Source organism: Lygodium microphyllum, chromosome 28 (genome assembly GCF_053477565.2).
Source record: "Lygodium microphyllum isolate KBCC chromosome 28, Lygodium_microphyllum_v1.1.10, whole genome shotgun sequence".
NCBI lineage: Eukaryota > Viridiplantae > Streptophyta > Polypodiopsida > Schizaeales > Lygodiaceae > Lygodium > Lygodium microphyllum.
Window position 1 is genome coordinate 100,681,468 of NC_141162.1, and position 23,663 is coordinate 100,705,130.

Consider the following 23,663-nt stretch of genomic DNA (forward strand, 5'->3'; position numbering starts at 1 on the left):
TAGACTGCAACTCCCTGAGAACCTAAAGGTTCATTATGTATTCCATATCAGCATATTGAAGAAGTATGTACCAAATCCTAGTCATGTACTTGATGACCAACAAGTTGTAACGCCTAGTCAAGGAGTCCTTGAACTACGGCCCGACAAGATCTTAGATATTAGGGAGAGACAACTGAGATCCAGAATCTTGAGAAAATGCCTCGTCCAGTGGAAAGATTATCCTGAGGAGAATGCCACTTGGATAGATGAAAGCACTCTCAACCATCAATATTCCCACTTGATCTCGAGATGAGGACGTCTCGATTCCTCCAAGGGGGAGAGAATGTAATATTTCTGCTGAAAATATTACGAGGCCGTGTGAAGTCTCAGGCAAATGACAATGCCGGCATTGTAGTCACGGAGGGTACGGTCTTTAAATGGTACTCTCTCCACTGGCCAATCGAGTCTAAGGACTAAGAATCCCGCATTTCTTCATCAGAATCTCCTGTTAGAAGAAGGTCAAGAGATAATGATATAATTAGTGTAAAATTTTTTCCTTTTTTTTTACCTTCCCCCAGCCGAAGCGTGGCTGAGGAAAGGTGATGGACTGAGTTGGGAAATAGGAGAGGTGGAGGAAGAGGAGCCATGTGGGCACCACGTGGGGGAGGGAGGCCTTATTCCCCTCTTTCTATAAATACCTCCCCCCTCCTCTAAGGGGTGAAGGGGAAGAGGAGAATAGAGTTGTGAGGCTGTCAGAAAGGAGGAAAGTGAGAGAAAAAGATCAACGTCAAGGTGTTGATGCTGCCCTGTGCTGCGCCAGCTACCGTACAGAGAGTCGTCAAGCCGCCGGCTGAAGGAACGTTGCCGCTGCCAATTCAGTCGCCTTCCTCTCGTCCACGTGGTTCCACCACGTTTACTGAAGCTTCAAGAAGCTTCTTGCAAGCTTCTAAGGGCTCTTGCAAGCCCCCCTTCCCGTGGGTTTTCCCCCCACAAAATTCTTTAAAGCCATTTAAACCCCCCTTCCTGTGAGGCTTTCATAAGGGCCTTCCCACGCGGGTTTTTATAACCCCCCGGGATTAAGCAACCCTTCCCGTGGAAATCCCCATTCAAGGTCCTATTACTCCCGGGTTTCTTAAAAACCATTTTCCATTGGGTCTTCTTGTGCGGTCTTTACACCCCCCTAGAATTTAAGCCCCTTTTCTCCCCTTACATCCCCGGAAATTAAACCCTTTCGGCCCTTGGTTTCCTCAAAAATCACCTAGCCCCGGTTTTTAAGCCCTTTTCATAGCATTTTCACAAGGCTATTTAACCCCCGTTTCCTTTTAAATCCTCCCCTTGCATTCCACAAAGCCATTTTAACCCTTCCATGGATTTTCCCCCCACACAAGTTCTTTAAAAGACTCCCATGACATTCCCACTCAAGCCGTATTAGCAAGTTTTAAACCCTCTTTTAATTGGTTCTCCTTAAGTTCACTCTAACCGCCGGATTCAAATTCATTCTTCCTATTGCAACTCCCACAAGCCTATTTTTCTAAATCGAATTAAAAGCCCCTTCCCTTTTGAACCCTCCAAAAGCCCAAATTTATTTCCCCTCTTAAAGCTTCGAGAAGGAAGCCTATAAGGTCTTCCAAAGCCCAATTCCACAAGACGGAGCATCGGTCAAGGAAGCCGATTCTCAAAGGAAATTGCGCGTGCGAAGGAGACGGGCCAAGATCATAAGTCTGCAGGCCAAGGCAAGGAGATCAAATTCGCGATGGCCCCTAAAAAGACACAAGGCGCAACCGTAGGAGGATCATCTCCTAACATTCATGTGGACATTTCACCGAATCCACAAGTCCAGCTTTTCTTCCTAATTTTGGTTTATGACGAAATATTGCAATTGTGCATGGGTAATTTATGGAATTAGGATGCATTTTTGGTTGTTTTAAAGGAAATAACTCACAATCAAAGAATCGGTCATTTGTATTTTTCAAATAAACGAATGAAAAAAGAGCATAAGATCCCTATGCATTCTTAGCAAGTGGTTTTTATGCATTGCAAGGTAATGAATCTAGATCAACTAATGACTATCATTACAAAGTCGAAATTATTGTTGTACACTTCGATTATGCATGGAAAGATAAATTGCATGTTGCATTCTTAGACACCTCTTTCTTCGCAATAATTCATTAAAGAAGATGGCTGACAACAGTAGGAATTTGCAAGGCATGGAAATGATTCTAGGACTGTATGAAGAAGATTAAACTCTAGGCAATTGGCATAAATCTCGTTTCAACTGCGTAGTTGTTAGAAAAGGCTGCATGGTTCCAACATAAAACCCTAAAGCTTAGTAGCTTGAATCTTGAATGCATATTCTAGAAGGATCAATAGAAATTGTGTCGTAACTTAACATGCGCTTGGAGCTTAGCCGGTAAAGCTAGCAGTTCTAAATCTAATCATACGTAGACAATCAATCATGTGATTACGAGAATGGCATCGTAAATATCTTCAAGAATAGATAAGTAAATTGGTTTACCCTAAACACCTAAAACCGCGAAGGAATCACTTAGGAAGGGTTAAATACATGCAACATATCCCAAAGTGCTAACTAGGGTTTAGCACGTTGAGGACGTGACCTAGTCGCTCTTATTTCCAAGCTCAAACTCTCATACCCTAAAGACTTGCCCACATTCACGGAATGTAGGGACAATAGGACATACTTGCGAGAGACGATCTAGGGTTTTTACCCTAAGGATCACTCGCTAAAAGGATGAAACTCGATTTGAATTTGGAACCCTAGGACCGACAATGTCGGCCTAGTGCAATCAGGAACGGATTGTTATGAAGACACCCTAAAAATGTTTCCTATCTAATCATGATTCCGTGATTACAAGACGCCGTTTGATGGGTAAAATAGTCCCTTGGATTAGATGCGACACTGGTACAACATGTTGCAGAGTCGCATGATCTTGTGATTTCATCACAAGGGAATGGCCAAATCCTCGCAATGAAATTGGCAGATTCTTGCACAAGTCTATCTTGTAAGAGGATGAATAGTTGTCCTGATATAGTACCTTTCTTGGGAAAAGTGACCAAGATAAAGGGATTAGATATTTGCTTGGAAGCAATGGACCAATCAATAATTTGGAGCAACAAAGTTACTATTAATAGAACTTAAACTATTGGTTAAGTTAGGTTAATAGGGTACGGCCCTATCCCAAGGACATACGGGTTAACAAACAAACCCTTGGGGATCTTACCGGAGTCGCAATTGATCCTGGATCAAATGCTGGATGCATTCAGAGAGAACAATTCACTCCTTAGTAGTTGGCCAAAATAACGACCACTAGAAATGATTGTGCTTGTAACAGTTTAGAGAGCACTGTTTGCTTTGTTTGCTTAAAGAATTAAAGGATGAAAAGATAGCTAATGCTTCAAGTTGAAGGCCTGAAGGGAGGGGCAGCCTTAGTTACCTCCAACTGTCTGCCTGACCCTAATCAAGGGGATTGTTAATCGCACCGGGAAGGTGGACCGAATCCGCCGCGAGGGGTCTCTCCGTTGAGCACTACTTGGAACAGGACGACGCTTGAGTGCCAGGGGGGCTCTGGCCGTAAATCCCTCGCCTTCCAGGCCTTACACAAGAGGCCAACGTGACTCGGGATTGGATCTCGAGGCCCGCATACTAGTCTACGGGTGGAATCTTGGATTAGTAATCCCTGTGGATTGCTGGATAGCCTTCGGGTGGATTATGGATAAGCCTATGGGCTGGACTTTATAAATGTATTTCAAAGATAAATATGATAACCTATTGAAAAGGAACTTGTTTGACACTGCTTTTCTATGTCAAGTGCTATGATTACGTGAAGGAACCGGTTCCTAACGAACTAATTAAGGAAGCTGTTTGATGCATGTCCAACTAAATGTGGTAGGTAATTAGACAACTGAAACAACGTGAGAAAAGTGCGGTGGATGTGACCATGGGTCCGTCCTATGGATGCGTGGTCCCGGTTGGCCGCGAACTTTTCTCAATCATAAATGACAACAAGAAGATCGTTTCAAAGGACACGAACAGCAAGGGCGCTAACCTAGAGTCGAAGTTACAATAATCCCGGTTTACATTATTTTAAGGGAACGGAATGGGTCTATACCTTATGGCAGAGAGGTTCAGCCTGGCATCCCTCTCATTTCCCATTCTCCTTGAACCAAGTGCAGCGTGAATCCGCTTCGGCCCTTGCGTTTCTGCGTAAAGTAGTTTGCTCGGGGTTCGACGCAAGTTGCCGTTTAGGAAATGACCATTAGGGAACTACGGCCTGACAATATCTTAGATATTAGGGAGAGACAACTGAGATCCAGAATCTTGAGAAAATGCCTCGTCCAGTGGAAAGATTATCCTGAGGAGAATGCCACTTGGATAGATGAAAGCACTCTCAACCATCAATATTCCCACTTGATCTCGAGATGAGGACGTCTCGATTCCTCCAAGGGGGAGAGAATGTAATATTTCTGCTGAAAATATTACGAGGCCGTGTGAAGTCTCAGGCAAATGACAATGCCAGCAGTGTGGTCACGGACGGTACCGTCTTTAAATGGTACACTCTCCACTGACCAATCGAGTCTAAGAACTAAGAATCCCGCATTTCTTCATAAGAATCTCCTCTTGGAAGAAGGTCAAGAGATAATGATATAATTAGTGTTTTTTTTTTTTAATTTACCTTCCCCCAGCCGAAGCGTAGCTGAGGGAAGATGATGGACAGAGTTCGGAAATAGGAGAGGTGGAGGAAGAGGAGCCATGCGGGCACCACATGGGGGAGGGAGGCCTTATTCCCCTCTTTCTAAATACCTCCCCCCTCTAAGGGGTGAAGGGGAAGAGGAGAATAGAATTGTGAGGCTGTCAGAAAGGAGGATACTGAGAGAAGAAGGTCGACGTCAAGGTGTTGATGCTGCTATGTGCTGCGCCAGCCGCCGTACAGAGAGTCGTGAAGCCGCCGGCTGAAGGAACGTCGCCACTGCCAATTCAGTCGCATTCCTCTCATCCACGTGGTTCCACCACGTTTACTGAAGCTTCAAGAAACTTCTTGAAAGCTTCTAAGGGCTCTTGCAAGCCCCCCTTCCCGTGGGTTTTCCCCCCACAAAATTCTTTAAAGCCATTTAAACCCCCCTTCCTGTGAGGCTTTCATAAGGGCCCTCCCACGCGGGTTTTTATAACCCCCCGGGATTAAGCAACCCTTCCCGTGGAAATCCCCATTCAAGTTCCTATTACTCCCGGGTTTCTTAAAAACCCTTTTCCATTGGGCCTTGTTGTGCGGTCTTTACACCCCCCTGGAATTTAAGCCCCTTTTCTCCCCTTACATCCCCGGAAATTAAACCCTTTCGGCCCTTGGTTTCCTCAAAAATCACCTAGCCCCGGTTTTTAAGCCCTTTTCATAGCATTTTCACAAGGCAATTTAACCCCCGTTTCCTTTTAAATCCTCTCCTTGCATTCCACAAAGCCATTTTTAACCCTTCCGCGGATTTTCCCCGCACACAAGTTCTTTAAAAAACTCCCATGACATTCCCACTCAAGCCGTATTAGCAAGTTTTAAACCCTCTTTTCATTGGTTCTCCTTAATTTCACTCTAACCGCTGGATTCAAAACCATCCTTCCTATTGCAACTCCCACAAGCCTATTTTTCTAAATCGAATTAAAAGGCCCTTCCCTTTTGAACCCTCCGAAAGCCCAAATTTCTTTCCCCTCTTAAAGCTTCGAGGAGGAAGCCTATAAGGTCTTCCAAAGCCCAATTCCACAAGACGGAGCATCGGTCAAGGAAGCCGATTCTCAAAGAAAATTGCGAGTGCGAAGGAGACGGGCCAAGATCATAAGTCTGCAGGCCAAGGCAAGGAGATCGAATTCGCGATGGCCCCTAAAAAGACACAAGGCGCAACCGCAGAAGGATCATCTCCTAGCATTCATGTGGACATTTCACCGAATCCACAAGTCCAGGTTTTCTTCCTAATTTTGGTTTACGACGAAATATTGCAATTGTGGATGAATAATTTATGGAATTAGGATGCACTTTTGGCTATTTTAAAGGAAAGAACTCACAATCAAAGAATCGGTCATTTGTATTTTTCAAATAAACGAATGAAAAAAGAGCATAAGATCCCTATGCATTCTTAGTAAGTGGATTTTATGCATTGCAAGGTAATGAATCTAGATCAACTAATGACTATCATTACAAAGTCGAACTTATTGTTGTACACTTCGATTATGCATGGAAAGATAAATTGCATGTTGCATTCTTAGACACCTCTTTCTTCGCAATGATTCATTAAAGAAGATGGCTAACAACAATAGGAATCTGCAAGGTATGGAAATGATTCTAGGACTGCATGAAGAAGATTAAACTCTAGGCAATTGGCATAAATCTCGTTTCAACTGCGTAGTTGTTAGAAAAGGCTGCATGGTTCAAACATAAAACCCTAAAGCTTAGTAGCTTGAATCTTGAATGCATGTTCCAGAAGGATCAATAGAAATTGTGTCGTAACTTAACATACGCTTGGAGCTTAGCCGGTAAAGCTAGGGGTTCTAAATCTAATCATACGTAGACAATCAATCATGTGATTACGAGAATGGTATCGTAAATATCTTCAAGAATAGACAAGTAAATTGGTTTACCCTAAACACCTAAAACCGTGAAGGAATCGCTTAGGAAGGGTTAAATCGATGCAACATATCCCGAAGTGCTAACTAGGGTTTAGCACGTTGAGGACGTGACCTAGTCGCTCTTATTTCCAAGCTGAAACTCTCATATCCTAAAGACTTATCCACATTCACGGAATGTAGGAACAATAGGACATACTTGCGAGAGACGATCTAGGGTTTTTACCCTAAGGATCGCTCGCTAAAAGGATGAAACTCTGTTTGAATTTGGAACCCTAGGACCGACAATGTCAGCCGAGTGCAATCAGGAACGGATTGTTATGAAGACACCCTAAACCTGTTTTCTATCTAATCATGATTCCGTGATTAGAAGATGCCGTTTGATGGGTTAAATAGTCCCATGGATTAGATGCAACATTGGTGCAACATGTTGCAAAGTCGCATGATCTTATGATTTGATCACAAGGGAATGGCCAAATCCTCGCAATGAAATTGGCAGATTCTTGCGCAAGTCTATCTTGCAAGAGGATGAGTAGTTGTCCTGATATAGTACCTTTCTTGGGAAAAGTGACCAAGATAAAGGGATTAGATATTTGCTTGGAAGCAATGGACCAATCAATAATTTGGAGCAACAAATTTACTGTTAATAGAACTTAAGGTATTGGTTAAGTTGGGTTAATAGGGTACGGCCCTAACCCAAGGACATACAGGTTAACAAACAAACCCTTGGGAATCTTGCCGAGTCGCAATTGATCTCGAATCGAATGCTGGATGCATTCGGAGAGAAGGATTCACTCCTTAGCAGTTGGCCAAAATAACGACCACTAGAAATGATTGTGCTTGTAGCAATTTAGAGAGCACTGTTTGCTTTGTTTGCTCAAAGAATTAAAGGATGAAAAGATATCTAATGCTTCAGGTTGAAGGCCTGAAGGGAGAGGCAGCCTCAGTTAGCCCCGACTGTCTGCCTGACCCTAACCAAGGGGGTTGTTAACCATGCCGGGAAGGTGGACTGAACCCGCTGCGAGAGGTCTCTCCGTTGAGTGCTACTTGGAGCAGGACGACGCTTGGGTGTCAGGGGGGACTCTGGCCGTAAATCCCTCGCCTTCTGGGCCCTGCACAAGAGGCCAACGTGACTCGAGATTGGATCTCGAGGCCCGCATACTAGTCTACGGGCGGAATCTTCGATTAGTAATCCCTGTGGATTGCTGAATAGCCTTCGGGGCGGATTATGGATAAGCCTACGGGCTGGACTTTATAAATGTATTTCAAAGATAAATATAATAACCTGTTGAAAAGGAACTTGTTTGACACTGCTTTTCTATGTCAAGTGCTATGATTACGTAAAGGAACCGGTGCCTAACGAACTAATTAAGGAAGCTATTTGATGCATGTCTAACTAAATGTGATAGGTAATTAGACAACTAAAACAACCTGAGGAAAGTGCGGTGTGGATGTAGCCATGGGTCCGTCCTACGGAGGGGTGGTCCCGGTTGGCCAGAAAACTTTTCTCAATCATAAATGACAACAAGAAGATCGTTTCAAAGGACACGAACAGCAAGGGCGCTGATCTAGAGTCTAAGTTACAATAATCCCGGTTTACGCTATTTTAAGGGAACGGAATGGGACTATGCCTTATGGCAAAGAGGTCGAGCCTTGCATCCCTCTCATTTCCCATTCTCCTTGAACCAAGTGCAACATAAATCCACTTCGGCCCTGGCATTTCCGCATAAAGTAGTTCGCTCGGGGTTCGACACTAGTTGCAGTTTAGGAAATGACCATTAGGGGAAACCCTGATTCAGGTCGGTCCTAAGTGGGAACGGCCAGAATACTTCCACTACGTGGCAGACGTGGAAAGTCCTGGATCGCAAACCCCATAACATTCCATGGGAGTTCCGAGCGGAGCTTTCTAGATCTCCTTTCCGATGGACTGCTAAGACATGTCCTGAAGAGAACAGGTGGACACGTTACAGTAGATTTGTTCCTGGAGTAAACTATGTGGCTGATTATGTCATGTTAATAGATTGTGGTGAACCGTCATGCTTCCAGGAAGCAATAGACAGACAAGATAGTAAAAAATGGTAAAAAACAATGCTATAAAAGATGGAATCTCTCATGAAGAATGGCACTTCGGATTTGGTACTTTTGCCAATAGGACAAAAAGTGCTACCTTGCAAAAAGGGTTTACAAAATGAAAGTTACTTCTGGTTCGTTGCCGAAGTATAAGGCATGCTTGGTTGCTAAAGGGTACAAGCAAGAACATGGAATTGATTTTGATGAAATCTTTTCTCCTATAGTCAAAATGACTACTTTGTGAACCATCTTGGGCTACGTTGCATCTAAGGGCATGGAACTCATACAGATGCATGTAAAAACCACTTTCTTACATGGTAATCTACATGAGGAAATCTATATGCAATAGCTTGACGGTTTTGTTGCAAAGAGAAAAGAGCACATGGTATGTAAACTCAACAAAAGTCTCTATGGGCTGAAGCAGGCACCATGCGAATGGTATCACAAATTTGATACATTCGTGCAATCTCGGGAATTTCATCGTTCTCAAGTTGATCACTGCTTATATACCAAAAAGGCAATAGAGGGTAGCCTTATTCTTTTGGTATTGAATGTGGATGACATGCTAATTGCAGACAAGGATATTCATGCCTTGGACTCCTTGAAGCAGAGTCTACACAATAGCTTTGATATGAAAGATCTCGGTGAGGCAAATCACATTCTTGACATGTGTATACTCAAAGATAGATCAAAGGGTCTTCTTTATCTGTTACAGTAAGAGTATATTTGTCATGAGGATATGTATTTTTGAAACCTCACTTAACATGTGAATTAATTTTTAATCACATGATTAAATGTTGCACATGTTATGTGCAATTGGGGTTAAAGTAAAATTACAAGCCCGAGACCCGAAGAAATCACGGGATGTCAAAGGCAAAAGTTACTATAAGTTATGCTGCGTGGGTACTTGGTGGTATCTTGTGCCAGTTGTTGGCCTAGGTCATCCATTTGGCCATAAGTGTCAGTTGATGACACTAGAGAAGTGGCGTTTAATGGTACCTAACGACAATCTGATGGTCAAAGATGGCGCAGAGACACTCAGAAATGGAAGTTGCCTAGCCAATTTAATTATTGGTCAGTCATATTATTTTTCAGGGCACCAAAATAATTGTTAGATTAATTTTCAGTATTTAAAGCTTGAAAATTAATATTTAATTATAGAAAAAGTTGAAAAAACCATTTGAAAAGACTACCACTTGTCAAAAATGCCCATGCAAGACTGAAAAACGTCTTTAGAGACTGGAGAGGCATTTTTATAAATTCAGTCTGCAAGAGAGAGGGAGGAGATGTTGCTTGTCTGATTTGCACCCATTTGAGGATCTTCTGAGGCAGCCAGGGGCTAGAGAAGACCAATCAACAGCAGGTGACAATATCTACAGGCTATTGAGACAGGGCAGTAGTAGTAAACGACTGATTTTCTTCAGTTCTTTGCATCTACATACTATTGTGCCAGGGCAGCAGCTGCATATGACTGATTTTCAGTCATTCTTCACGACAAAACTCTGAATTTTTTCTCTCTATAGCTTTCTCTCTCATCTCCCAATCATTTCACAGCCTTGCTCCGAAGTTCTTAGCATTTGGACCCTTGGAGGCTGAGAATTTGCAAATTTCTTTGCTGTAAATCCTAATTTACAGTAGAAATTAGGGTTTAGCAACAGCCTCGAGAAGCATGCCAAAAAATTGAAAGCTCCAAGACTTGGATTTTTCAGGGCTGAATGTGAATTTCAGCTAAATTCAAGTGGAAGACTAGCTAGCCATGAATTTGGGACATTTCCATCGTCTATGAAATGGGTGAAGGCCAATTAAGTCCCGGAATCAAGGAGCAAATCAGATTGAAGACTTGCTGGTCACTTTGGACAGCAAGGGAAGTTTGGATTGCAAAGGGGATCAGGAGAATCCCATTGTAAATCACCTTTTTCTTCAATAAAGCTAAAGAAATACCGAAAGGGGCACCAATTTTGGGGCCAATCGGGTGTGCATTGTCCAAGATCAGTAGGTAAATTTATATTTTCAGATTTGCATTAATTGTTTGCTACTATAATTAAGTTGTAATCAAGGATTTACCACCTATCCATAAAAGGAAGGCTGGTTACAATATTACCAAAGTTCTGCAACGTTTCAATATGGAGGGGGAGAAAGCTATAAGTGTACCATTGCCTCCATATGTGAAACTTAATTCAGATAACAGCCCTACATCAGATGATTGGAAGGTTGAAATGGCTAAGATATCCTATGCTTCAGCTATTACTAGCTTGATGTATGCTATGGTTGCTACACGTCCTGACATTGCATTTGCGGTGGGAGTAGTTAGCAAATACATGGCATATCTTGGCAAAAAGCATTGGAAAGTAGTGACGGGTATCATGAGATACCTTAAGGGCACAAAGAATTTGTGTATCTGCTTTGGTAAGCAGAAGTCATATGTTGTTGGTTTCATAGATGCAGACTAAGCTAGCCATCCTGACTAAAGAAAATCTACTTTAGGATATGTGTTTATATTCACAGGAGGAGCAATCTCTTGGATATCTAGGCTGCAAAAGTGTGTTGCACTGTCTACTACAGAGACAGAATATGTGGCTGCCACAGAGGTATGCAAAGAGGCTTTATGGCTCTTACGTCTAGTGAGAGAGCTTGGGATTACAGAGGTTCCTATCCTCCACTGTAGCAGTCAAAGTGCTATCATGCTAGCACGGAATCCTGTCTTTCATGCAAAGACAAAGCACATACAAGTGAAGTATCACATCATTAGGGATGTACTTGACAGCAAAGGCATTGAGCTTGTCAAGGTACATATTGCGAAATTCCAAAGCCTTTGATACAAACAAATTTTCCATTTAAGCAATTTTCAAAAATAGTAACCTTCTAAATACTAGGAGACGCTCAATTTAGCTTCTAGCAAGCTTCATTATATAGATTCACGGGTTTATGGTTTATTTCTTTGATCATAAGCATCTAGTTTTACTTTCTAAAACCACTCATTATATAGACTTCTAGTCAATGTGACTATCTAAGTGTAAAAGTCTTAGTCATCTGAGCTTTCTGGTCAATCCGATAGCTTAACTAAACTTTTAATTTCTCTTGGGCATCTCATCAATGACAACCCAAGTATAATTATAGAGTGTTTTGGCCATTCACAACCCTTAAATAGAAAGAAGAATATTTAATCATATTTTGAGATACTTAAATAATACAAATTGCCTTTCAAAGTACATAAACATCATATAAAACACTATTAGCTCTACTTGAAGTACCTCCTCCTATTCATCTACTTTAGGTGGATCCTCTATTTTAGTTTCTAACGGTAGAGGCCCTTCATAAGGCTTCAAAAGATGGATGTGAAAAGCATAGTGAATTCTCCAATGCTCTGAAAGTTGTAACATATAACAAATATCATTAATCTTTTCAATGACTTGAAATGGCCCATGATTTCTCGATAGGAGCTTAGTGACTTCGGATGAAGGCTTGCTAAGGCTTCTTAGACCAACTTTGTCAAATTCAGCCACACCCAATCTTCTTTTTGTAAAATCAAGTTCCTTCTATGCTTGTCTACTACCTTCTTATGTTTTTCTAAAGATTTTTTAATAGCTAATCTAACTTGAACAAAAGCTGTATCCATATCATGCAAGAACTCATTGACATGAAATATCTTATCCTTTGTTTTGAGAATAGATAGTAAGAGTGGTTTTCCATATATGATCTCAAAAGGTGCTTTGCTTGTAGGAGTATAAATTGTGTTGTTATAGGCATACTCTACCAAAGATAAATGCTTTTCCCATTGTTGGTTGGCTTCACAGTAATAGTCATTCAACATATCCAATATTGTGAGATTAACTATCTTAATTTAACCATCTATTTGAGGATGATAGGAAGAAAAAAAAGTAAGCTTTGTACCCAAATTTTCAAAAAGAGCTTGCCAAAAGAGACTAGTGGTTCGTGGAGCTCTATCACCCACGATGGATTGTAGTAACCCATGCTACTTATAGATATGTTGATTAAATATTCTAATCATATATTGAGACATGATAGTCTTTTTAACTAAAATGAAATAAGCATATTTGCTAAACATGTTAATAGTCCATATGCCATCATTGCTGTATGTTTTTTTTTTGCAAGCCGAAAATAAAATCCATAGCAATGCTTTTTCAAGGTTGGCTCAAAATTGGTAACGGTTGCAAAAGCTTTGTACGTTTAAATTGTTCGATGTCTCATCAAAGACTTAGCCAAAAGAAACACATTTTAAGTATCTTGGTTGTGGCTAAAATACCACAATGAGATATATAAGGAGCCTACATGACAATCTTCTATTACTTTAGGCCTTAAACCTTTAGTAACACATTACTTATTCTCCATCAAAAGAAATCCATATTTGATAACATAGAAGTTTTCTCTTTTACCAAGTTGTAAACTCTCCCAAATGATTTAAAATCTTCATCAAAAACATACATGTCCCTCATACTAGTAAAATCTGTATGATGAATCATGGACACTGTATGAATCTGAGGTCTTCTTGACAAGGCGTCAGTTACCTTATTCTGGTTTCTAGAAATATGCAGTATTTGAAAGTTAAATTGAGCTAAATAATTGGCCCATTGAATATATTTTTCAAAAATATTTAGTCGGTTGAGAAATGTCTTAAATTATCATGGTCCATCTTGATAATATATTATTTACTTAAAAGATACTGTCTCCAATCTTTTAAGCTTGAATGATGGCCATTAACTCCTTTTCATAGATAGTAGCATTCTTTTCTACATTTTGCAACCTTCTACTTGCATAAGCAACTACATGTCCTTCCTACTTTAAGACTACACTAATGCAGTCTCCTAAAGCATCACATTCCATAAAGAAATGTCTCGACAAATTAGATATAATAAAAACATGTCCTTTGCTAGTATGAAACTTTAGAGCTTCAAAAGCCTCCTCTAGTTTGGTCCACTGGAATGCCACTACTTTCTTCGTTAAGTCATACTACTACAAACCATTTAATAAATCTCTTGTAATAAGAGCATAATCTCAAGAAACTTCAAACTTCATAAACATAAGTCAATTTTGGCCATTTTACAATAGCCTTTGCTTATTTTATATCCATCCTAATTCCATCTTTGAATACAATATGGCCCAAGTAGTGAATCTCTTCAAAGAAAATTTAACTCTTTTTTTCATTCATGTAAAGTTTGTGTTTGCGGAGTTCTTGAAACACTATTTTCAAGAGTTTCTTATGCTCTTTTTCATCTTTTAAATAAACCATGATATCATCAAAGAAAGTACCTAAAAACTTTTGATGTGCTCTAAAGATTCTTTCCATCATTCTATTAAAGGTTGCATGAGCATTAGTGAGACCGAATGGTAGCACAAGAAACCCATACAAACCAAAAGTTATCCTACATGTTGTTTTATGAATATCTTGAGGAGCAATCATTATCTAATGATAGCAAGTCTTCAAGTCAATCCGGCTAAATACTTAGTGATAACTCATCACGTAAAGTGTCTGCAAAACAATCTTCATACTCCTTTAAGAAACTCATTTGGTTCTCATTCATATTTGAGATGGACTCTTCAATTCTAGACTCTTTGTTAGAATCTTTAACAAAAATCAAGCACGAGAAAATAGAAATTTTCATTACTTTACAAATTATACATGGGATAAGATGGGAATAGAGTTTCCTTCCATTCCCACATTAAAAGATACATTTTTACCCTTGCAAGGGAATCTAAACTTATTTTGATTCCAAATAATGGCTTCATCTATTCTTCTATGCCAATGTATTCCTAATATAACATCATAATGACCAAGATCTTCCATGACAAAACTCTTGTGATCTACATAATCTCCTATCTCAATTCATAGTTTCCCATGATGGAAGTAACTTCAAAGTCCATTCCTTGAAAAGCAACACCTAACATTTCTAGTGTTCTAAACCTCTCATTTGGTAGATGCAAAGCCTCGACAATCTAAGCATGGATATAATGATACCTAGCCCTTGTATCAAAATGAATATCTTTATAAACTTAATGGTTTGCCCGACAAAATAGTGAGTGATTGGGATTCTAGTCATTTCTGACAAATGGTATTCCAAAGACTGAAAACTCGATTGTCCATGTTGTCTTCAAAGCAACTTGAAACCAAGAGACAAATCGAAAAGACCAATTAAACCATGGAGGATATACTACATACATATATTTCCCATATGCAATCTGATTGGGAGTGTTATCTTCCTCAAATTGAGTTTGCTTATGATAGTGCTAAGTAGTCAACTACTAGCTACAACCCATTTATGGTTATGTACAGTTATGAGTAAAAACTACTGATTGTTGAGATATTTGCAATCACACATACTTCAATCTCTTTGTAAGGAGCAGTGAGGGCTCAGGACTAGAATCCTATATGCACAGTAGGAGAAGTCCTATCATCCAATTTTCTATAAAGCATTGTACTTGCTCTCTTTTCTAATGCAATGTCATAGTACTTATGTCCTTCAGTAAAGTCTCTGTGTCATTGTCGGTCAATACACAAGATTCTGTTTATGAGTCCAAGCTTCCATCTTGGAACCTAATTCACTTGTGTAACAGTCAATCATGTCAGTGTCTTCATGAACTCACTCTTTCTCTTCCAACCTCCATAGCTTCCGCATTTGCCATGCTCTAGATCCCGCACATTTCCACATGGTATCAAAGCCCATTTGGGCATGGCTCAACTCAACTTAGCTCTTCTCTGATCTCTCTCAGTCCCTTTTCAGGACTGCTCAGCTCAATTCCAACCCATGACTTCATCTCTCAACTCTTTCTTCACTAGAGCTTCCTTTGCAACCATAGCCAGCAACACCCTGACAGCTTAAGGCTCTTATATCTCAGTCCACAGGTCAAATCTCTTGGAGCTTTCTTCTGGAAAACTATTCCCCTACTTCCAAAACTTCTTCTTGTGACCTCAATCACTAATATCATGCAACCATAGGCTCAGCATTGTCAAAATTCTCAGTCACTGCCATAGCTTGCAACTATGACCTACAGGACATACCCACCTTGGAGCTCCTGCATCTCTCAACAGAAGCTATATCTCTCCGTGCTTTCTTATGTGGACTTCTTTCCTGACTCATAAGGCTTCTCTGTGGCACATCAAACACCAACATTACTACTCAACCAGCCCGACATTACGAAAATTCGTGATCGCTGCTAAATTTGCACCCGTTCACGTTCTCCAGCTCAGCGCGTCATGAATCAGCAGCGACCTGGACGATTAGCATAGGGTTTTGATAGAGCATCAGATAAGCTTCATTTTCATAAAAAAAGTTTCAAAAATGATGAAGTATGGCTACCAACAATCAGCAAACAAATTGGGCCAATCGCCCCTTGAATTTCCCCCTGTACTTGCTCTAATGGAACCCAACTGGCCACATGTTGCCCCAAATTCACAATGGATAGGTTGGCATCTAAATTCCCTGACGATTCCACAAGTTTTAGGTGCTGAATTCAATGTGTGATGCCTTCTACTGATGGCATGGGTTCTGAGTTGGCTATTGAACCCTAATTACTACTGTAAATTAGAGTTCACAACAATATTCCTCTTGATATCTGCCAAATCCAGCTGAGATCTGATCCAAATGGCTGGGAAATGCTGAGATCTTCTAAGAATTGACTAGAGAAGGTAAGAGAGTCCTAGAAGAGAGGAATTTCTGATTTCCACATGCGAAATACGTGGAAAATGGCTGAATTCTGCCTACCATCTGACAAATCTGCCCCCCGAGCTGTCGCCTACTGCCAGGAATGCCAGAAACTGCTGTACTCAGACAGCAATACACTCAAATAGACTACTCAGACAACCATGATGTACAAAATGTTAACACCCTCTCTCAATTCACAAGTGACAAATATGATAAAATATATAATGATGAAAAACTCACCATAGTAAATACAAAATGACACTCAGTTGTTGGGACCATGGATACGGAATAGTGGGTGATCAAGCCACCACCAAGGTGCCTCAAAAAAACGCTTAGGTTGATGCTGATCATACCAATCCTTGACCACAAAGAGTAGATTTAATTGAATCTAGATGTTTGTCATAGAGTAGCTCCACACAAAGCACACCATGACTACGGATTCCCCACCCTTGCCTAGACTACCAAAGTATCCCCTCACATAGGAATAGACTAGGAGCCAAGACTGCTCTCTACCTCACCTCCCAAAGTGAACCCAAAGGGCAAACCAGCTCCTAGATTTGTATATACCAGACTTCATCACTCCCTATAGAAAGCCATGCTCAAGGTTCACCACACTTGCATATGAATAAGGCTAGCATACCCCACCACCACCACCCGCTCAGACTTTGTCTCTAGCATTGGAGTAAGCCTAATACCAAAGAGAGTTCAACAATTCAACCAAGAAATACCAACTTGGAGACAATATAGAGAAAAATGATATGGAGTGAGTGTGGTGAACAAAGGTGCAGCAATCAACATGCGCTTTCCCTCAGATGTGCATACCAGGCTGAAAAAAAAGTGCAAAAAAGATGGAGACAGGTATAAACATGTAGATGCTTGCAAAAAAAAAGGTAAAAACAGCTGCAAAAGTTGATGAAAACATCAGCAGCAGCTGACTGAAATGATGGGTGGACTGATCAAAAACAGGGTGCAGCTGTCAAAATGCATGGTACAGCATTGAAAAATGCAGTGCAGCATTGAAAAATGCAGGTAGATAGGCCACCCAGCAGCTGAATCTACAGCCCAGCTGTCGAATGATGCACCCAGGCCAGCCAAATGTCAATTGCAGCAAAATGCAAAGTTTGCAGCAGTCAAAAAGAGTAGATCAGACCTGAAACAGCAGTCAACAAAAGCGAATAGAACCAAAACCAAGATGCTTGGGCTCTAATATCATGCCAAATGAATGTGAAGCAATGGAATCTTAAAGATAAAGTAGTTGTAAATACAGAGGATTGAACACAAGAACAAAAACACATGGACTTAGAAATATTGAACTCTGGAAACAGAATCCATATACCAAAGCACAAAGGTGTACAAAGATATGGGCCGTGCAAACAACCAGCAGAGTGCTCCCAATCTCCCTCTCTCCGACAAGATGCATTGTGCATGTATCAAATGATGACGACTAGGAGGAGAGGTGGCCTATAAATAGGCAGAAATGAAGCAATTAAATCATGTCGGCCAACTGAAAGAGAGTGCTCCAACTTGAAAATGCAATGTACTCAAATAGATTGCCTGTACCAAGCAACCTCGAAATGTTTCACCCCTGAAACGTTTCACTTTTGGGCAAGTTCCCAACAAAATGCCAAGTGAAGCGGTTGAATAATACATGTGAAAGTTCTTTATAAACAATGAGTTCCAACTAACGCATTTATACCATGCAGATCCTTTCATGTAAACAAATTATGGCTTTTTTGGTTACACAAGATCAATAAGAATGGTATCCCAAAAACCATGATATGTACACTTGCCTCCCCCTTGCTATCAGCTAGGTCCTTGCCAGATCCTATTGCATTCGTTCATGGTAGTGTTTTTCAACTCTTGTAAGGCATAGTTACATCGGCCAAACTTGATCATTTCATGATTTGGTTCAGAGGGATCAAGTTTCTTCCAAGTGTGACTGGCTTGACAAACCATCATTCCACATAAAGTGGAAAGAGGTGTGGATAAAATTGATTTGCAGTACAAAAGCTGCTCACAGAAACTGGAAACGATCCTTAAGATGGATCTTCACTGCTACCCCAAGAACTGTCCCCACTCCAGCTTCCTTTGCAAACTCTCAACAATTTGTAGAGCCTCCATAGGGAGATGGCTTAAGACTAGAGCTCTAGAATAAGGTTGAGAGAGAGCCAGTCACTTGGGAATCAATGGGCAATAGCCTGATGAGTGCACTCAAAGAGTGGCCAGCTTGGGAGGCGGGCTCTACTTGATCTATCAAAGTTTGAAGGTAGTTATGAGCATGTCAAGGAAGGTTGTCACAAGGGTTTATCTCCACATAGGCAAGAGAGTCCAGTCTGGCAGACTGATGTAGATACAGGCGATTTCCTTTGACGGGGACATGTATTTGCTTTGTGTCCTGCCATGTAGCATTTGAAACAATTTACTATGTCCGCTTCTCCTTGTTTGCATAGAATCTTGGGGGCCCCACCTAGACTCTTCCTTGTTTGCATATATATCCTTGCAGACCCCGCCTATACTCTTCCTTACCATTGGCTTGGTGGAAGTCTAAATCCCATTCCAAACTTGCCATAGGCAACTGCTAGGACAGAAACGGCAGATTCTATTGGGAACTGTGGCTGCAATAGTAGGACAATGAGATGTATGCATGTAATTGAGCAACAATGGACAGCCCCAAGAAAGACTCAGGAAACCTACCACTGGATGTTATTCAGTTCCTTAAAGGTGATTTGAATAAGTTGCTAGAAAACACAAAGAGGATGAGGGAGAGCCAAGAATCCCCTTCATACCTTTGGGCAATACTGTTTGGTACGAGAAGAAGCATATTTGAAAGTTAGAACTTTGAAAGAAATACATTGTACAAAGTAGCCTCCCAAAGAGGCAGCCATCCACAGCCCTTTTGCCAGGGTGCATGTGCATCTCAGGCGGCCCTAGCCTGTACCATTTGCTTGGTCACTGAAGAAACTCTCAATTTCTGGTGCTTAATTAGCAGGCCAGTGCTTGAGTCTCTGCAATACTGGACGTAATCACATTGATTCATTCCAGGATCCTCAAAAATATCTTACCATGATTGCATGCATGAAGCCCCAATTATGCATACGAATTTTCATTAAGTTATGCTTACAGGAAGGAAGACTCTGGTTTTCAGCATTGCTGGACATGATTCAAACTTTACTAAATCTATAAAGGTAAACTTAAAGGAAGAAAAGTGCTAACCTATAAATGTCGTAACTGAGATCCTTGTAGAACAAAACTGGCATTTCTTCACGGAGTGTGCGGACTGCAGAACCCATATTTACATAAAAATTGTCTCTTTCTGAACTTTCCTGCTTCAACTGCATAACACGTGAAGATGGAAGTGGAGCTACCATCGGGCTTGCATTGAGGCTACCCAAAATCTCACCGTCCATAACTCCTGGAGAGAGCAGAGACCGCTCTCCATTCAGTTCCATCCACACTGAGAGTGATGCTGGGTACTGCTCAGTCAGTGTGTGTGTCCTGACATAGGGCTCTGTCCTCGTTTGGGTCCTTGGGAATAAGGATGAGAATGTCCCTAGATTTCTGATCCTTCCTCCAGGATGCAATAAAGACCTATGTTTTGTACCACAAATTGATGATGCTGACGATAATGATGATGGCGAGCATGACAATGATGATGATAAAGCCTCTACATCTACCTGCATCCTTGAAGAATGCTGGAAATTAAGACTTGCAGACAATGATAAGAAAGAAAGCGACTACATTCATACAGTGCATCGTTCAAATACACCATCGCTACATCTACCGGAGTCCTTGAAGAATGCTTGAAATTTATACTTGCAGAATGATAAGAAAGAAAGCCTCTATATTCGTACAGTTCCTCTTTCAAATAGACCATTATCTAAGACAGAATGATGACGACGACGATGGTTATGGTGACAGTAACAACTCAACATCTACCTGCACCCTTGCAGATGGCTGAGAGTTTATATGAGTTCCTCCAGACCACGCTGATGCGACATTGATGGTTCTTGCAAAGAAGGATGATGCACGATAATTATGCGTGGGGGCCAGTGCAGAAGACGAAGACGAAGGTTCCGCAGCTGCTTCGAGGGATCTAGTGGAGGCAGCCATTGCATCAGAGTTGTGCCACGCCCATAGGAAACTTGTTTGGTCGAGGGGTGGTAGGCTATCGAATTGAATGGTCAGCTATGGCTGCACGAGGAAGATGGAAAGAAAAGGTATAAGGTAAGACGCTAGGGTCGGGGATTGATAGTTTTGTCAGAAATATTGAGCAGACAAGGGCACGACAGCCATGGAAGCTTCATCGCCACCAGAATCAGAATTTTTGTGTAACAAAATGTCTGAGGAGTGTTTTCACTCGAGGCTCCCAGTGGGTCCACGTGGAAGACCAAAAATCTGCCATGTGGCAGGACCAGCAATAAGAGAGATAACATTGCTCATTTGTTATCTGATTAAATATATAATAGGCGCTCCGCGCCTAGACTCAGCCCGGTGCTTCGTGCTGGGGCGGGCGCTATTTTTGCGGGCGGAGGGCGGGTGCCACGCCCCCGCGTTCTCTTTTTTTTCTTGTGGGGGAGGTGGGGGGCTGCCACGTGGCACCCGCCCCCCACCTCTCCTTAACTAATAGTAAATATATATATATATATATATATATTCTTTTATAGACATAATCTAGCTCTAAGCAAGCTTATTATTGTTGGACGTGAATAAATCTATATCTACATTTCTCTAGTACATTATAATTGAGAAATCCCCTAAACCTCCCACCAACCCTACAGAAATTTCCTAAGCCTCCCGCCAAACTTGCATGGCAAATGAAATGTTGCCTCAAATTATTTTCTTTGAAAAATGTTTTTAAAAAAACCTTTCCTATTTTGCACAATATCAAATCCAATAAACTTATAATCCACGAATCCACCTAAGTCGATACCAATCTTACATGGTAGGCGTCGAAAACCTCCAAGCCATCTAAATCTAAAAATCTAAAAACTAGGATTTAAAATTAGAAAAACAATTTTTGATGAAATTCATGATTTTAAAATTTAAATGTAAAAAGTGTTAAAGTACGAAATTCATCACAAGCCATCTAAATTTAAAAATAAGAAAACTTTTTCTAACAAAATTCATATGCTTTTAAAAATTAAAATATAGAAAGCGTTACAATAACTTGACTACAACAAAATTCATACTTTAATAGATTAAAATTTTTTATTTTTAATATAGAAAGTGCTACAACAACTTTATTGCTGAACAACTACTCCTAAAAAAGGGAGGGGGTATTTTAAAATAGAGAAGAACCTGGAAATTTTTCTGGCAAAAATCATTCATCAAAAAATTATAGAAAAGATATATGTAAAGCTACTTGACTGCACAAGGCCCAACATTACAATTTTCCCTAAAAAAAGGGAGGGGCTATGTTCTCTTATTTTCTAATAAGATAAATAGACATGCTAAAAAATCTAAGAATAACACCTCAAGACTTGGTGCTTAATCAAAGCATGTGCAAACATCAAAGGACATGCATAGACTTGATCCAACTTAGTAGTTTGAGGGTGGTGCATGTGAGGTTTTCACTACAAAATGGAGCAGCCATGGATGGTTGCACTTTCCATATCCATTGCAAGTCCATCAAGTATGTCCACTAATTTCATTGCCCACCTCTAATATCTGATAGCATGTCACTATCACTAACTTGCCTTTTCATTGATGTTCTACTCAACTGTAGTGAAGGAAGCCATTGCAATCAACAATATTTATGTCACTTTTAACTTTCTTTCAAGTTCGTCCCTTGTTTTTGCAACATAGGAGACATTAGAAAATACTGACCAAGTTTAAAGTTGTATGTTTAAAGTTTAGGTTAAGCTAAAAATTGTAAGGTAGCACGCATGCAATCTAAATGCATGCTATTAGTTGAGTGGGAGCATGCATGCATTCCTAGTAGTGTGTGCAGAAAAACAAGGAAATGATTATAAGAGAAGATGATAGGCTCTCTTCTTACTAATCCATTTACATGTGAGAGATGAGATGGAGAACACTGTGTGAGTTAGGAAGAACACTGCCATGTAAAAATCTTTCCAATATTCTTTTCATTGTAGGTTCAGAAAGACTCGCAAATCTCTAGAGGGCTTCACAAACCTACCCCCTTTTCCAAACCTCCATTTTTCAATTAAAACCCTCTCCCCTCCCTTCTCTCTCACGTGTAATCTCTCCTTTTCTCTTCCCCCTCCCCTTTTTAATTAAAAGCCCTTTCCCCCTCTCCTTCTCTCTCTCTCTCTCTCTCTCTCTCTCTCTCTCTCTCTCTCTCTCTCTCTCTCTCTCTCTCTCTCTCTCTTTTAAATTAAAACCCCCTCCCCTCTCTCTCACTTATAATCTCTCTCTTTCTTTTCCCCCTCCCCTTTTTAATTAAATTCCTCCCTCCTCCCCCCTCTCTCTCATATGTAGGGCCTAGGTTCTGTGTGTGTGATTAAACTTCCCCCCTCCCCTCTCTCTCTCTTTCTGATTAAACTTTTAAATTTAAACTTTCATTTTAATTAAATATTTTTAAAAGCTTTTTTTAATTTAAAGCTTTTTAGTGTAACGTACCCGCCTATCGGCTGTCCAAGCACGTTTTAGCGGTCCATCGAGAAACGAATCTCAGTGTCATTGCCCGGCACTTCCATGGAATGTTTCGGGGTTTGTCGCCTAGGGTTTCCTTAGTCCGCGTTGCAATGGAACGTTTACGGCCGAACCCACTAGGATCGACCTGAAATTTGGGTTCCTAGTGGTCAAGGTCTCCTGGCAGCATTCTAGTGTCCGGTACTGGACATCTTACTTTACGCAGAGATACCCAAGCCAAAGTAGACCCATGCTACAGTTGGTTCAAAGAGAATGGAAAAAGAGAGGGATGTGTCGCTCAACCTCTCTACCCGTAGGGCATAGTCCCATTCGGGTCCCCTAAAATGGCATGAATTGAGGTTCTAAACTAACAATTCCTTAGGGTCGAGATGAGTGACGGCAAAACCTTGTGAGAAGCCTCCTAGCTCTCTAGGACCACCCTGCCGTAGGATGAACCCGTCAGGGGTTCCACCCACCCGCTTCCCTTGATAGCTTTAGTTTTCTAATTAGGTCATATCACATTTATGTGTGACATTCAAAATCAGCTTCCTTAATTAGGCCTTTTAGGGAACGGGGTTCGTTCGCGTAATTTATACCACAAACACGAATATAATGTAAGAAATCCTTTGACAAACAAGTTCAAACAAATTCCTTAATTTATCTTCACGTTAATCTTTGTCTCCTGCCCATATAGGAGAAATTATGTATCCCTTCTATCCAACAGAAGTACCCAGTCCAAGTCA

General features: G+C 40.9%; 1 protein-coding gene across 2 annotated transcripts in view; it reads right to left on the bottom strand.

Annotated features, from left to right (window-relative positions):
* LOC148011800 (uncharacterized) overlaps window positions 1–20,662 on the bottom strand; it is a 44,198-nt gene extending 23,536 nt beyond the window's left edge. Inside the window, exons 1-2 of one of the 2 annotated variants that reach the window (XM_087670710.1) lie at window positions 20,263–20,394; window positions 19,540–20,007 (exon numbers count right to left, since the gene is read on the bottom strand). In XM_087670710.1, coding sequence (XP_087526836.1) covers window positions 19,540–20,006 — 467 coding nt within the window. In that variant the 5' untranslated portion in view covers window position 20,007; window positions 20,263–20,394. Of the gene's footprint in view, window positions 1–19,539; window positions 20,008–20,262 lie in introns of both variants that reach the window. The other variant, XM_087670709.1, reaches the window with a different exon arrangement.
* Window positions 20,663–23,663: the final 3,001 nt, after the last annotated feature.